Raw genomic sequence first — 15,695 nt, 5'->3', positions numbered from 1 at the left:
GTTTTGTTTCACATTTTTCTTTTGTTGTGTCTTTTGCTTTTGCGAGTTCTTTAACATTTATTTTTTGCACTAATTACATTATGCTATCAATACACTTTGGAACAAGATAAAACACTTAATGGCTATGTTATTATTAGCTGTGTTGCATCCCAATCATGAATATATGAATTTTCAATGTGTTTGACCAAAGAATCACAGGTGGGTGCAGTTTTTGGCTCAAAAGGTCGCTTAATTTTTGTTGGAATTCCATACTAAACTTGAGCCAGAAATGATTTGCAGATTAAAAGGATGCAAGATTAAAATTTTATGAAAGATTGCATATATATTTTATAGCATGTTTTTGCTGTCAGTCAATAATAATATGCTATGTGACTCCCTTTAGATGCTTAAACAATTCTGTTTTATGCTTCATCGTTATTTCCTCTTTCTCACTCTCGCTTTCTCAATTTCTTTTCTTCTCAGCTTTACGTGCTCCTCGTAGAAGGTACTCATCAGGTGGAGAAGAGGACGGCTGGAGTCACGGCCTTCAAAGAGTAAGCACTCTCTTTATTTTCACAGTATAATTCTCTGCCCTCTAACCAATAATTTACAGCTTACGTTCTTAATTAGACAAACCTCACCTAGTTTTGATTATCAAAATCAGCCAAAGTTAAAGCCCATCTGTCTGCTCAGAGATTGATTTAAAGGTGCAGTAAGCAATTTCTGAGAATCACTGTTGAAAATTTAAATCAAAACCTACAGTAAAACAATTTTATGAATATTTGCTACATGTCTGTTCTGTGTGTGTGCTGAAAAAAACAAAAAAAAACAATAATGTGTTTGTGCATAGTCCTGGTTGTGTAAATAGGTGAAAAAACAAAATGGATCGGACCAATCCACTTTTTCCAGAATTAGGCCAATACCGATACTTTCATTTTTGGAACTTGTCAATACCGATACCTGTATTTTAACTGCATTTGTAATTTTCATATTCATTGATTTAATATGTTTAGCAGATATATATTTCCTTAAGTTATTTCCATGCTTAATTATGCCTGTTAAAATGTATTGTACAAGCTTCTGTTACTTTCACTGTTGATTCTATTGTTGAATCATATTTGATCTTTCATTTAATAGCACACGGCATATTTAGTGCTGCTTCAATAGAACAAAGATACAAATTAAATAAACAGTTGTAAACTTCTTGTCATGTAATAATGAAGGGAACCACTCGTTATACATAAATATGCACGTAAGAGTTCGAGTTTTTACTTACATATGCAATTTAGATTTAATCCAAATGATGCATGTGTACTGAGTGAGCGATCAGCAATCAAGAGCATGCAACAGCTAGCATGTGTTTCTTTGTCACAAGCACTGTACAGTACATGCTGCATGGTATTGGTTGTTGGTTTTGGAGCATTTTAATGAGTATGAGTACACAAGCACAGTATTGGGCCCGATAGTGGTATCGGTGCATCCCTACTCATGATAGGAGAGGAGAGAGAGTGAGAAAACTGGACACTTGTAGAAAGACTGTAGAAACATAGGTGGCTGAGAGAAAAGACCAAAGAGGAAAAGGTAAGAGGAATATAATTGGAAGAAGAAGGGTTACAATCAGGCAAGAACTAGGATCCGCATTAATTTTGGAAAAGCTTTCCAACCCTGGAGAGTTGGAGAGTGGGAAGCCCTGAAAACAGACACCAAGGTTGCTTTGTTTCTGCTCGATACGTGAGTAACACTGTTTTTTTCACATAACCGAAGTATGCTGTTGTTGAATCACAGCTGATTCATCCATACTCGCTCAAGCTGTCTGGTGCGCCAGCTGTTCGCGGTTGCCTGTGTTGCATAGCGTGTTTGTTATTTTGGGGGCGGTGCAATGAAGGTAGGGATTTGTTTGTTTGGGTGTTGATTTCAAATGTCAACAGTGTTTCTCAGAAATCACTTACTCTACCTTTAACCATTTTTTTTTTAATTTAGCCAATAAGTATCTCATCTTCTACTATCACAGAATGCTCACTCATTATTTCTTTTGTTTCTGTCTTCCTCTTTCTCTCTCTCTCTGTGTCTCAGATTCAGGGTGGTATCGGTAGGATGATCCTGAAGGAGGAGATGAAAGCCCGCTCCGGTTCCTATGACAACGACCCCTGGGGCAGCGCACGGAACTCCCGCAGTGGGAGCAGGGAGATGTTGCACAGCATGGGCCACAACAACACAGTTAACGGCTGTAAGTGCTCCACTAGAGCTGCTGTACAAACCGCAGATTATCGAGATGTGTGTTCGGAGGGGGTTGTAGTAGTGTAATCAGAAACAGAGCATGGCTTGAGTGTGGCATATAAAATTGGTCACTATATGACCTACCGTTTGTGTTTAAGACCACCTTTTCCCTTCCCACAATCTGCTCTGGGGAAAATGCATGACGGCAACAGGTGCAGGTGGACTGTATGCAGTATGGGTGTTGCTTTGCTTGCCTTCAGTATGGCTGTCATTATTCAGCAAAGTCTGGTTTGGTCAATGAAGTCGTGGCACTGAGCCATCTAATTAAGGCAGTGGAGCTCTGGAACGCTTTATAGTGGAGGCAGGCTTGAGTCAACGGTGACAGCCAGCATATGCTGATACAGGACTGTGATGCTGGGAGGGGGAATTCTAAGGGTTTTCACAAATAGTGCAGACACAGCAAAAAAAAAAAAAAAAAAACTATTATAAAACTACAGTCGATGCAGTGCCATGCACCTGTTCTTGTTCTTAGTCTCTTGTTCTTTTTCACATACACACACTTCTTTCTTTATACACACTCAATGTGACCTTTCTATACCTGGTAGAATTGGTAAAATGTAGTTATTAGGGTGTCATTCATTCATATGAATAATATCAAATCATATCAAATTTCAATATTTTATTCAGAATACAACATAGATGACATATCAAATGTTTAAACTGAGAAAATGTATCATTTTAAGGGAATAATAAGTTGATTTTAAATGTCATGGCATCAACACATCTCAAAAAAGTTGGGACAAGGCCATGTTTACCACTGTGTGGCATCCCCTCTTCTTTTTATAACAGTCTGCAAACGTCTGGGGACTGAGGAGACAAGTTGCTCAAGTTTAGGAATAGGAATGTTGTCCCATTCTTGTCTAATACAGGCTTCTAGTTGCTCAACTGTCTTAGGTCTTCTTTGTCGCATCTTCCTTTTTATGATGTGCCAAATGTTTTCTATGGGTGAAAGATCTGGACTGCAGGCTGGCCATTTCAGTATACCCGGATCCTTCTTCTACTTAGCCATGATGTTGTAATTGATGCAGTATGTGGTCTGGCATTGTCATGTTGGAAAATGCAAGGTCTTCCCTGAAAGAGACAACGTCTGGATGGGAGCATATGTTGTTCTAGAACTTGGATATACCTTTCAGCATTGATGGTGCCTTTCCAGATGTGTAAGCTGCCCATGCCACACGCACTCATGCAACCCCATACCATCAGAGATGCAGGCTTCTGAACTGAGCGCTAATAACAACTTGGGTTGTCCTTGTCCTCTTTAGTCCGGATTACATGGCATCCCAGTTTTCCAAAAAGAACTTCAAATTTTGATTCGTCTGACCACAGAACAGTTTTCCACTTTGCCACAGTCCATTTTAAATGAGCCTTGGCCCAGAGAAAACGCCTGCGCTTCTGGATCATGTTTAGATATGGCTTCTTTTTTGACCTATAGAGTTTTAGCCGGCAACGGCGAATGGCACAGTGGATTGTGTTCACCGACAAGGTTTTCTGGAAGTATTCCTGAGCCCATGTTGTGATTTCCATTACAGTAGCATTCCTGTATGTGATGCAGTGCCGTCTAAGGGCCCGAAGATCACGGGTATCCAGTATGGTTTTCTGGCCTTGACCCTTACGCACAGAGATTGTTCCAGATTCTCTGAATCTTTGGATGATATTATGCACTGTAGATGATGATAACTTCAAACTCTTTGCAATTTTTCTCTGAGAAACTCCTTTCTGATATTGCTCCACTATTTTTCGCCACAGCATCGGGGGAATTGGTGATCCTCTGCCCATCTTGACTTCTGAGAGACACTGTCACTCTGAGAGGCTTTTTTTATACCCAATCATGTTGCCAATTGACCTAATAAGTTGCAAATTGGCCTCTTATTGCTACCTGTCCCAACTTTTTTGGAATGTGTAGCTCTCATGAAATCCAAAATGAGCCAATATTTGGCATGACATTTCAAATTGTCTCACTTTCAACATTTGATATGTTATCTATATTCTATTGTGAATAAAATAAAAGTTTATGAGATTTGTAAATTATTGCATTCCTTTTTTATTCACAATTTGTACAGTGTCCCAACTTTTTTGGAATCGGGTTTGTGTATGTGTGTGTCTGTGTGTATATATATATATATATATATATATATATATATATATATATATATATTACTGTTATATATATATTGTGATCTCGATTTAAACACCCATGCGATCTCATTCCTACTTGACAAAGATTCTGTGTTTATTAAAATTTTGACAATCACACCTGAACATACAAATCTGCATTTGCGAATAGGTATAGGTATGAAAAAGTTTCACAGTCTTTTTTTAAACCAGTAAAACAATATCATTATTTCTGTTACAAATATTATATAAATATTATGTATTAACTAACATGAACTAACCATGAGCAGTACATTTGTTACGACATCTCCCATGATTCCACGCTCAATCTCGGCATCATCAAGCTTCGCCTTTGTTTTGGATAGGCAACCTCTAGCTGTGAAAAGCTACATATTGTGCCTTTAACTACGATTAATAAATGCTGTAGAAGTGCAGTTCATTATAAGTTCATGTTAACTAATGTAGTTAACTAATGTTGACTAATGAACCTTATTGTAAAGTTTTACCAAGTTTATTGTGCGGATAGAAATTATGTCTATGGGGGCGATCAAAATAGAGCAAATTACCTTTTGAAAGTAACTTGGTGCTTCAGATAACGATTGTATCAATTGCATCATTACAGCAGTAGGTGGCAACAAATTACTGTTAAAACATATTTATTTTTCATTGAATAATTCATTTAAGAGATTCGTTCAAACATGCTGAATTATCCCGTAATGAAACAAGTGAATTATATGAGTCATTGAATCATCGGTTTGAATGAATTTTTTAAAATAATTTATTGAGAGTAATTAAACATTTTTAAATAGATGGCATATTAAACTATGCTATTTTGTTTAGTTTGTTCAGAATCGTGGGAGAATCGTGATCACTATTTGAAACAAAAAATCTTGATTCTATATATAAATTTAGTCATTGCAAATGAGATACACAATTGCTTAAAGGTCCTCTAAGCGATGTCACGCGTTTTTAGGCCAAAACATTTTTTGTCACATACAGCAAACATCAACTCACTATCCGCTAGCTGCCTGTCCCCTGAACACACTGTAAAAAAACGCGGTCTCTGTAGTCGCCACAAGCTCCAAAAACAAACTGGTGCGGCCTGGACCACGAAACATAATAAACACGCTCCAGCCAATAACCGACAAGAATGATTTTAAATGAGCGTTCATGACTGTTTCAGGAAGCACAGATGGGAGGGGAGGAGGAGGAGGAGGAGGAGGGAGGGTCTAGCTAGCCTCTGTTTTGTTTGACAACACTTCGAACGTCAACAGAAAGTTACTCCACCCAGGATCGCTTAGAGCACCTTTAAATTAGGGATGCACAATATATCGTTGTCATTGGTTATCAGGCAATATTAGAGATTTTTTAAATTCATTGTTAATACTTGAATATTGAATTTAAATCAGTAGATATTGGATACTTGTTTGCACATTCTCGTTTTCCTTATTTTTACATTTTAGATTACCTTTGCTATTATCAAACACTGCTTAAAGTGAATCTTAAAGGATTAGTCCACTTTTAAATAAACTTTTCCTGATATTTTACTCACCCCCTTATTATCCAAGATGTCCAAAAACATTCCAGGATTTTTTTCCCATATAGTAGACTTCAATGGGCACCAAACAGTTGAAGGTCAAAATTAGTTTCACTGCAGCTTCAAATTGTTCTACACGATCCCAGACGAGAAATAAGAGTCTTATCTAGAGAAACCATCTCTCATTTTCTGAAAAAAAAATTGAAAATTATATAAGTTTTAACCATAAATGCTCATCTTGAACTAGCTCTCTTCTTCTTCTCTATTAGAATTCCGGCAGTGTAGACACTGCTAAGTGTATTACTGCCCTCCACAGGTCAAAGTTTGAACTAATTTTTATATGCAATGCTAGTATATAACAATTAGTTCAAACTTTGACCTGTGGAGGGCAGTAATACAATTCTAATAGAGAAGAAGAAGAGAGCTAGTTCAAGATGAGCATTTATGGTTAAAACTTAACATTATTAACATTAAAAATTAACATTATTTATAAGCATCATTTTACACAATATTCACTTGTATATTAGTAAATAATATTTACATTTTCATTGCATCATAGTGAAATATTCTCCATGTTTATTTGAATATTTGGGTTGGTAACTGTATCCATCCCCACTTAATGTTTTTCTTTGCATTACAACCAACCTTTCACTCCTGCTCTTTTCTATCTTTCCTATTCCTCTCTCCATTCCTTTCTCCATCCCTCCTGATGTGAGCAGGCAGCTCTCCTATTTCTGTGTATCTCATGGGGAAGTGCACAAAGCATCTGGAATTTTCCCTTCATCCCCTCCCTCTCTTTAGTTCCCTGTTTTCCTCCTCTTTCCCTACATGGATCTGGCTGTGCTATTCCTGCTTTGCCCTCCCCCATATCCATCGCTACTCTTCACAATGCCTGGTGCAGCCCCTGCTGATGTCCCATGTCTTTGATTCATGAATAGAAATGGGTGGCATTTACCGTACAGAACATGAAATAAATCATGGTGAAGTTTGGAAGTGACATTGTAGATCCAATTTATACATCTGAGATAATAGACTGGAGTACAGCGGTGATGTCATTGAAGGTTAAGACAAACTGGAAATGCACACCTAATGCTGTTGATGATGACAGGGAAGAGGAAAAATTGTTGAATAAAGTCGTTATTTTTTTGTTTTTGCACACAAAAAGTATTCTCATCGCTTCATAACATTAAGGTTGAACCACTGTAGTCACGTTAACTATTTTAACAATGTCTTTATTACATCTCTGGACCGTGAATGCGGTAATTTCGTTGCTTTCTATGGGAGATAAAAAACCTCTCGGATTTCATCAAAAATATCTTAATTTGTGTTCCGAAGATGAGTGTGAGTACTTAATGACAGGAATTTCATTTTTGGGTCAACTAACCCTTTAGCACAGTACATTTGACTGTGTTTTTACAGACTTTTCTTAGAGTGTGACACTGAAGACTGGAGTAATGGTTGCTGAAAATTCAGCTTTGCCATTACAGGAATTAATACATTTGACAATATATTAAAAAATTACATTTATACAGTTATTTTAAATTGTAATAATATTTCAGAATATTACTATTTTTACTAATCAAATAAATGCAGCATTGGTGGGCAAACAGTATAGTTTAAGCATTACAGCATGACGCTAGCAATGTCAAGGTCATGAGTTTGATTCCCAAGGAGTGCATGAACTGATAAAATGTATAACTTGAATGTGATGAAAGACAAGCATCTGTCAAATGCTTAAAAGTAAATAACAGATTTCCTTCAAAAACATTAAAAAAGCTTATCAACCCCAAACTTCGGTAATGTACATACTCATAATCCCTGTTTACCTTCATCTGTAATTTGAACACACTGTCTTTTTCCTTGAGTTGCTGTACATATATTTCAGCCTCTTGCGTTTGCTTTTTACTTTATTTCATGTCCGGTTTCTTAGCGAGAGAAGATACTCCTTTTCATCCATAACTTTCCTCTTGTTTCCCTTGCTTTCTCCTTTTCTCTGTTTTTTCCTTTTCTTTTCACTGCCATGGCGTTTTTCCTTTCATCAACATTCTTCAGGCTCATTGAGCACTTTGATGTGCCGTGTTTCTGTGTGGCTGGTGAGCAGCCTGCTCTCTGCTCTGTTTGTTGACAGCTTGAGACTTTTCCAATGGTTCCCAAATCTCAAGGGACAAACACAACACAGTATATACCAATAATTGCATATTTAGCTCATTCCACACTATAATGTGCATGACAGTTTAAAGGGGAAATGTCTCTCACAGTGTACTGCTTTATTTGACCCAAATTAGTGATTTGCACTTAATATTAACAGAGAACTGATTATCAAAATACTAAAGAGATTGTTTCTTTCTCTACCCTTCAGCTCCTCGGACAAACTTTGCAGCGGAGAATGGTGAGGTCTTTCAGCGCCCACTATAGATGATGTAAAAGTTTTGTATTAAAAAAAATAACATGACCTGCTTTTGGATCTCACAAAGTCAGGTATTAGCATTGGGGGAGGAAATTAAATCTCACAAAGTTTTATTATTATATACATTTATGATATATAACCTAAAGGTAGAGTCAAAATGCTGGGTGCTCATATCTAATTGGCAGAATAAAATTCTCATAATTTTTTGGCAAGGGGTACTGTCTCTGTAGTGTCTGCATTAAATAACAAATAAATATTTGCAGTGTAGGCAACACATATTCTAGCCTGGTCACTAGCGCCCTCTACTGTGCACTAATGGACAAGGCTGTCAAAATTTAACAGGCTTAAAGGGATAGTTCACCCAAAAAATGAAAATTCTATCATCATTTACTCACCCTCAGGTTGTTCAAAATCTGTATAATTTTTTTTGTTCTGTTGGACACAAAGGAAGATATTTTGAAGAATGTGTTAAACTGAACAGTTTTGGGGCACCATTGACTTCCATAGTAGTTTTTTTTCCTACTATGGAAATCGATGGCGCCCCAAAGTGGGATATAATATAAAATATCTTCCTTTGTGTTCAACAAAACAAAGAAATTTATACAGATTTGGAACAACCTGAGGGTGAGTAAATGATGATAGAATTTTCATTTTTGGGTGAACTATCCCTTTAATCTCCTATACTGAGGTTGTTTTACAAATTCATGTTTATTGTTATGTCTTAAACCTTTCTTTTTTTTCTTCTTCTTATTATTTGAAGACTATATAGCCAAGTCAGCCTCTTTGCCAGGATATGGCAGGAATGGTTTGCACAGGGTAAGTTACCTTTTTTTTTTTAACTACTGTATAACAAATGCCTTTACTTACATTTTTTGTTCATAGCTTGTTTGTTTTTTAAAGGTGCCCTAGAACTTTTTTTTTAAAAGATGTAATATAAATCTAAGGTGTCCCCTGAATGTGTCTGTGAAGTTTCAGCTCAAAATACCCCATAGATTTTTTTAAATTATTTTTTTTTTAACTGCCTATTTTGGGGCATAATTAGAAACGAGCCGATTTCAGGTTGCAGCCCCTTTAAATCGCGTTCTCCGCCCCCTCCCGAGCTCTTGACTCTATCACAGCATAAACAAAGTTTACACGGCTAATATAACCCTCAAAATGGATCTTTACAAAGTGTTCGTCATGCATACTGAATGCATGCGTCGGATTATGTGAGTATTGTATTTATTTGGGTGTTTACATTTGATATTGAATGAGTTTGATAGTGCTCCGTGGCTAAGTTAACATTACACACTGTTGGAGAGATTTATAAAGAATGAAGTTGTGTTTATGAATTATACAGACTGCAAGTGTTTAAAAATGAAAATAACGACAGCTCTTGTCTCCGTGAATACAGTAAGAAACGATGGTAACTTTAACCACATTTAACAGTACATTAGCAACATGCTAACGAAACATTTAGAAAGACAATTCACAAATATAACTAAAAATATCATGTTATCATGGATCATGTCAGTTATTATTGCTCCATCTGCCATTTTTCGCTGTTTTCCTTGCTTGCTTACCTAGTCTGATTATTCAGCAGTGCACATCCAGACGTCCTGCCCTTGTGTAATGCCTCAATCATGGGCTGGCATATGCAAATATTGGGGCGTACACCCCGACTGTTACGTAACAGTCGGTGTTATGTTGAGATTTGCCTGTTTTCCGGAGGTCTTTTAAACAAATGAGATTTATATAAGAAGGAGGAAACAATGGAGTTTGAAACTCACTGTATGTCTTTTCCATGTACTGAACTCTTGTTATTTAACTATGCCAAGATAAATTCAATTTTTAATTCTAGGGCACCTTTAACATTATATTTGTATTAATGTTCAGTAACTGGAAAGACAGAGCAGCAAAAGCAGTTGGGTTGGAGATGTCAGTTAAACCCTTAGCCATCATTTATTTGTCTGTTTGTTTGTTTTCTAGCCACAAAGCGCAGACTACTATCAGTATGACAGTGGCAGTGAAGTCAACTGGGGAATCAGAGGCAAGTTAAGGAGGTTTTTATTTTTAAATGACATATTTTTGCTGAGTAAAATTATTTGTACATAAATTAGTTCTGACTTATTTTTTATTTCTTTCTTTTCCAGCAGAGTACAAGGTAAGAAAGATGGTTTAACATTACCAGATGATTAAAGAGTCTCAGAGAGACACTAAACTTCCTGATACAGAGGCACCTCTGAAACATTAGCCCACTGTCGACTCCAGAGGAAAGTCGGTCTAATGAACCCTGATGGGTCAAAGCAACGTCCTGCTGGTCAAAGCGTGTGGAAACTAGAGGATGGAGAAATTAGGGCTTCCAGGTCATAAGGCCACTGTGTAATTCCCCAGCTGGCTCTTAGTGACTTGGAGACAGCAGGGGCCGTGGAGAGGGCAGGGGTTTGTCTGACCCCTTTGCTCTTGGTTGGTCAGGAACTATATTGTTCTGCTTGGTGCTGCTTCCTGTCTCGGTTACAGCAACTGTGCCAGAGGCTCTTTGATTTCCTTTCACTCTTTTGAGTGAGAGGAAAAGGAGGTCCACCAATGCAGTCTGCTCTAAGAACAATGCTTAGCTTTCCATTACCATTATCATCGAAAGTCATGACGATTATTTGTATGTAAATAAATATGAGTTCAAATGCTTGTGCTGGTGTATTTTAAAGTTTATAATAAAATGCATTGCTAACTTTCGTTACAGATTTACCCATATGAAGCACTTATTGTGACCACTAGGGGGCGGAACAGGTTGCCAAAGGATGTAGACCGAGCCAGATTGGAGGTAAACCAAAACATGTTATTTTGTAATAACAATGTATAATAATTAGGATCTATTAATATTATATTAACTATATACATATTTTATAAATACACTACCGTTCAAAAGTTTGGGGTCAGTAATAAATTAAGGACACATTAAATTGATCAAAAGTGACAGTAAAGGCATTTATAATGTTATAAAAGATTTCTATTTCAAATAAATGCTCTTTTTTTACATTCTATTCATCAAAGAATCCTGAAGAAAAAAAATTATTATGGTTTCCACATGCGGAAATGTTTCTTTAGCACCATATTAGATTAGATTAGACATATTGTGTGTGATTGTTTAACAATATTTCATGATTGCTTATAAAAATGGAGTACATGAACAACTATGTGGACACAGTGTGTGATAAGTTTCCTTTTCATTTTAGCGGCATCTTTCCCCCGAGGAGTTTTATCAGGTATTCGGGATGACCATGGTTGAGTTTGACCGTCTGGCACTGTGGAAGAGGAATGAGATGAAGAAACAAGCCCGGCTGTTCTAGCGTTCCTGTCCCATACACACACACACACAGAGACCTGAATACCTGTTCCAGTCTAACTAAACAAACACATCCTGTGTCTCAGACATAGTCATGCCTGGACTGTATACCTACAAACTGCACAACTGTCCTTTGTGACAGAGGCATATAAATGATCAGACAGGCTAGAATACCTGAGGAAGAATAACAGAAATAAACAGAATGGAGGGAACATTTTGGTTTTTACTTGAGTGTAAAGTGGTTCTTGAACACATTTTATTTTGTTTCTGAATGACAAAAATAAGGAATCAGGAATTATAAGGATTTTGAATTTTGCCTTATGTTCTCTATTAATTTATGCACCAGCAAAGTGAGTGAACAGAATGTAAATATGATTAATACAACTATAATGAGAGTGGATGAATCGTCTGACATCATCCATTAAGTACATATTTAATTTTAAAGGTTATAAAATAATATTTTTCAGTTCTTTTATTTCACTATTATACTACATAAGCTTAGGTGGGCTGAAATAAGCGATGATTTGCTTGACAATGAATACCAAAGTTTGACTGTTATTTGTGAAGTTAGCAGATGAAATTGAGCACTACAAGTGCTCAACTTTGTTCAGGTCATTTTCAAGGGGTAACGAATACTGAATGTACACTTTAGGATTATTAGACTAATTATGATGATGCATACATTGTATATTGTGATGGTAGAAATAAATATGGCTTGTGTTTGATACAGATGAATAAGACAAAACATAGTAGGAAAGAATTATGGTGCAATGTTTTTCTCTTCTTCTTTTTTTCCCAGATGTTTTGCTCTTAAAAAAGGAGATCTGTTGTTTAGGTTAGGGCAGTTTACTTTCATCACTCTTGTTAGGATGGATCAGGAAATGCTGTGATACCTTAAGTGGGTTATTATATTTTCAAGTCATGCCAGGGCGTAATACGTCACCTGATTTGGTAATAAAACGAACGGAGAGGGAGTAAACGGATTGTATGGCTAATGACAGGGATAACATATTCACACTCATGTATCGTTTGATGGAAATACACATTACCACACCACTGAAGCAAGTGACAAACTGTAACCTTGATTAGGACCTGACGGTAACCATGAGGTCTTTAATGCCAAGGGATACTGACATCAGTTTTGTACCTCACTGACAAACAGGTGAAACCATCATGTTTTCTGCCTTTGTGTGTAGTGTTTACAACCTGTTTGCCCAATAGATTGTTATGAAGTGTTCTATTAATTTCAAAGTGAAGGAAGAGAGCTAGAGTATAACCATATTTTTGATTCTCTTTTTTAATCACTACTGCTAACTTATCTGTCAGTTTCAACAGACTATGTACATCTTATATTGCAATAAAAGTTTGTTTTCTTGTGTAAAAACGGTGTTTTTTGTGAGTAGTAAAGTGGGCAGTCTGTCATCAAACCCGGTCAGAGGCAGCACTAGGACCCAACAGGATAATGGAGGGAAGTCGGTCTCTGCAACTTCATTGAGAACCTTTCAATGCAGTTAGTGTCTGTCACTTAGCCTACATAACATCGATGGGTACACGGGCTGCAATGTGCGTTTCCAACACGTCGAGGAGTTTTGTTTGATTCATCTAATATGGAAATAAACAGCAAACGTGAGTAAAATGACAGCGTGGCTAATGCATGAAAATTAAAAGTTTGTTTACCTAAACTAAACATAGTTTCGATAAAATTGCTTCTACTGTCATCTCATGCATGGACGTGACTGCCCGTGTTGTAGCCACAGACCATTTATCAACGTTTTGAGAGCGCAAATAAAACATTTCATATTTGTTATTGAAGGTGCACTGCACAAACCGCGTCCGTCTGCATATTACCAATGTTTGAGTCATGAACGAATCGTTCTTTTGAGTCGGATCTTTTTGATGAATCAATTGAACCCGTTCACTAAAGCGGACTGGGCGATTTGTTCATTAATCGAACTGAATCGTTGTCGAGTCAGCAGTTCACAGGCTATCTTTAATACAATTCGTGATAGTCTGTGATCTAATAATAAAAGTATTTTGAGTGAACCGAGAGATTTACTTCTGAAAAATAAATTAGGCTACTACCGTCTGCATATTACCAATGTTTGAGTCATGAACGAATCGTTCTTTTGAGTCGGTTCTTTTTGATGAATCAATTGAACCCGTTCACTAAAGCGGACTGGGCGATTTGTTCATTAATCGAACTGAATCGTTGTCGAGTCAGCAGTTCACAGGCTATCTTTCATACAATTCATGATAGTCTGTGATCTAATAATAAAAGTATTTTGAGTGAACCGAGAGATTTACTTCTGAAAAATAAATTAGGCTAGCCGAAAACGAGTCTAAAAAAACTATTGATTGTATGACATATTTAATGTTGGGTTGAATGACTGTTTTTAATAAACAGCAAACCTTACTACATGTTGTGATATAGAATATGTATGGCACGTTATGATATAAGGAATGGCTGAATCTGTTTTTGAACCGATTCGTTGAAACGAAAAGAACCGATTCGCGAAATGCAGTGCCGTATCTTTTACCCATCTATCATCAAACTCTGACTTTTACCAGCTGCTGTATCTCTCATGTAATGTTTCTCATCATTTATATTCTACAAGAATTTGCTGTTTCCATCTTAATGTTGATCTATTTCATACAGACCAAAAGTTCAGACCAACTTCAAAAGTTCAGGAGAAACTATACACCTGGAACATAAGCCTTCAGTGGGTGGCATAGTGATTCAGAGGCTTGTAGCAAGGTTTAGTTTTCAATTTCTCTTGGACCTGGGCTCTCAGCTCTTTACTCTTGTGCTTCTTTGTTTATAATAAATGAAGTCTGTCTTTATAAGGAGCTATGTTCTAACAGGACCCCTATGGTGAGGCGGTAGTAGTTCTCTTGATCTCCTCAAAGTCCTACTGTTTTGATAGTTGTTGTTTTGGCATGGTGCAAGAACAAGAGTGCTGCTTTTCGCTTGTGGCGCTGGCTCATGTATTTTTCTTTCCCTCACTGACACAATGGGATGAATCTTGCTGGCTCTCTCAGAACAAACCGGCTGCATCTGGTCAGGCAGTGGTCTGGAGACACAGATTGATGTACATGTTTTTTTGTACAGTTCCACCCCCCAATGCTGCTCCCAGCAAAGTTAAACCTCAGTCATCCTATAAAAGAGTGAGTTTACACAACATATCAAAGATAAAAGGAAAGATTAGTAAGTCTCATGTTTACATCACAGCCTTTTCTAAGCCCAAAGTAATGAATCCAAAAAAGGTAAAACATAATTGCGAAAGATATCATTAGTTATTTTTTTGAGAAGTATAAGAGTTAATAGCTCTACTGCAGGTGACGCTAAGAGCAAATGCATTTATCTGAGCATGACACACATTGTTTTGCATGCCACTGTCTTAGGTTTCCATTCACATTCACCTCCCCATAAAGGAAAAACTCTCTTAACTCATGACACAATTCCTTAGCCATCTGGGATTGTGTATAGTATCATAAAACGCACAACTTTGCACAGTTAAAAACAGGGACAACTACCAGGTAAACACATGCTAGTAATTACAGGGCAGAGCACCTCAGTTTGCATTCGAACAACATATGTCAACTCTCTTCTCTTCCACTTTCTCCTGAGACATTGTGTCCATCACCTAAACCAGCAGTATTTCTTTTTGCCACCCTGTTATTAGGTTTCCACAGGTGTATTTCGGAACCCCCTGCCTCATCTGTTTACAGAAGGTGAAGGAGGTTACTGTTACTGTTTACAAGATACAGCGAAGTTCTTCCTCGTTCCCAGCCAGATTCCTGATCTATCAGAATGCGAGTGTTTACACAAACCCAAGGGATGGAGAAATGGAAAAAAGTGCATCCAGCAGACATCCCCTTCAGAGCAAGCATGTTGTTTCTGTCACTATTTTTAAGCTATGTTGTTGCTGAATGTCTCCTCAGTGTACGGGAATGTGAAGCATATCATGTTGTTGTTGTTTCAATCAGTTACAAGGTTCATTTGGATATATTGATTTGGTTTTAAATGGATAGTTTATCCAGTACAATGATAATTCTGTCCT

The 15,695-nt window shown here is 37.1% G+C and overlaps 2 protein-coding genes across 6 annotated transcripts in view; both read left to right on the top strand.

The window, feature by feature from the left end:
* ablim3 (actin binding LIM protein family, member 3) overlaps positions 1-13,018 on the top strand; it is an 84,799-nt gene extending 71,781 nt beyond the window's left edge. For 3 of the 5 annotated variants that reach the window (XM_048176822.1, XM_048176821.1, XM_048176824.1), the window contains 8 exons: positions 463-533; positions 2,053-2,206; positions 8,265-8,294; positions 9,073-9,128; positions 10,281-10,341; positions 10,448-10,455; positions 11,032-11,112; positions 11,525-13,018. In XM_048176822.1, the coding sequence (XP_048032779.1) occupies positions 463-533; positions 2,053-2,206; positions 8,265-8,294; positions 9,073-9,128; positions 10,281-10,341; positions 10,448-10,455; positions 11,032-11,112; positions 11,525-11,638 (575 nt within the window). In that variant the 3' untranslated portion in view covers positions 11,639-13,018. Of the gene's footprint in view, positions 1-462; positions 534-2,052; positions 2,207-8,264; positions 8,295-9,072; positions 9,129-10,280; positions 10,342-10,444; positions 10,456-11,031; positions 11,113-11,524 lie in introns of all 5 variants that reach the window. The other 2 variants (XM_048176820.1, XM_048176823.1) reach the window with 1 other exon arrangement.
* A 74-nt stretch (positions 13,019-13,092) lies between these two features.
* The window catches only part of afap1l1a (actin filament associated protein 1-like 1a), a 44,008-nt gene continuing 41,405 nt past the window's right edge, over positions 13,093-15,695 (top strand). Inside the window, exon 1 of the mRNA XM_048176818.1 lies at positions 13,093-13,260. Coding sequence (XP_048032775.1) covers positions 13,242-13,260 — 19 coding nt within the window. The 5' untranslated portion in view covers positions 13,093-13,241. The remainder of the gene's footprint in view (positions 13,261-15,695) is intronic.

Source organism: Megalobrama amblycephala, linkage group LG23 (assembly GCF_018812025.1).
Source record: "Megalobrama amblycephala isolate DHTTF-2021 linkage group LG23, ASM1881202v1, whole genome shotgun sequence".
NCBI lineage: Eukaryota > Metazoa > Chordata > Actinopteri > Cypriniformes > Xenocyprididae > Megalobrama > Megalobrama amblycephala.
The sequence above is the reverse complement of the archived record's forward strand: the minus strand, read 5'-3'. Positions and strand labels throughout refer to the sequence as shown.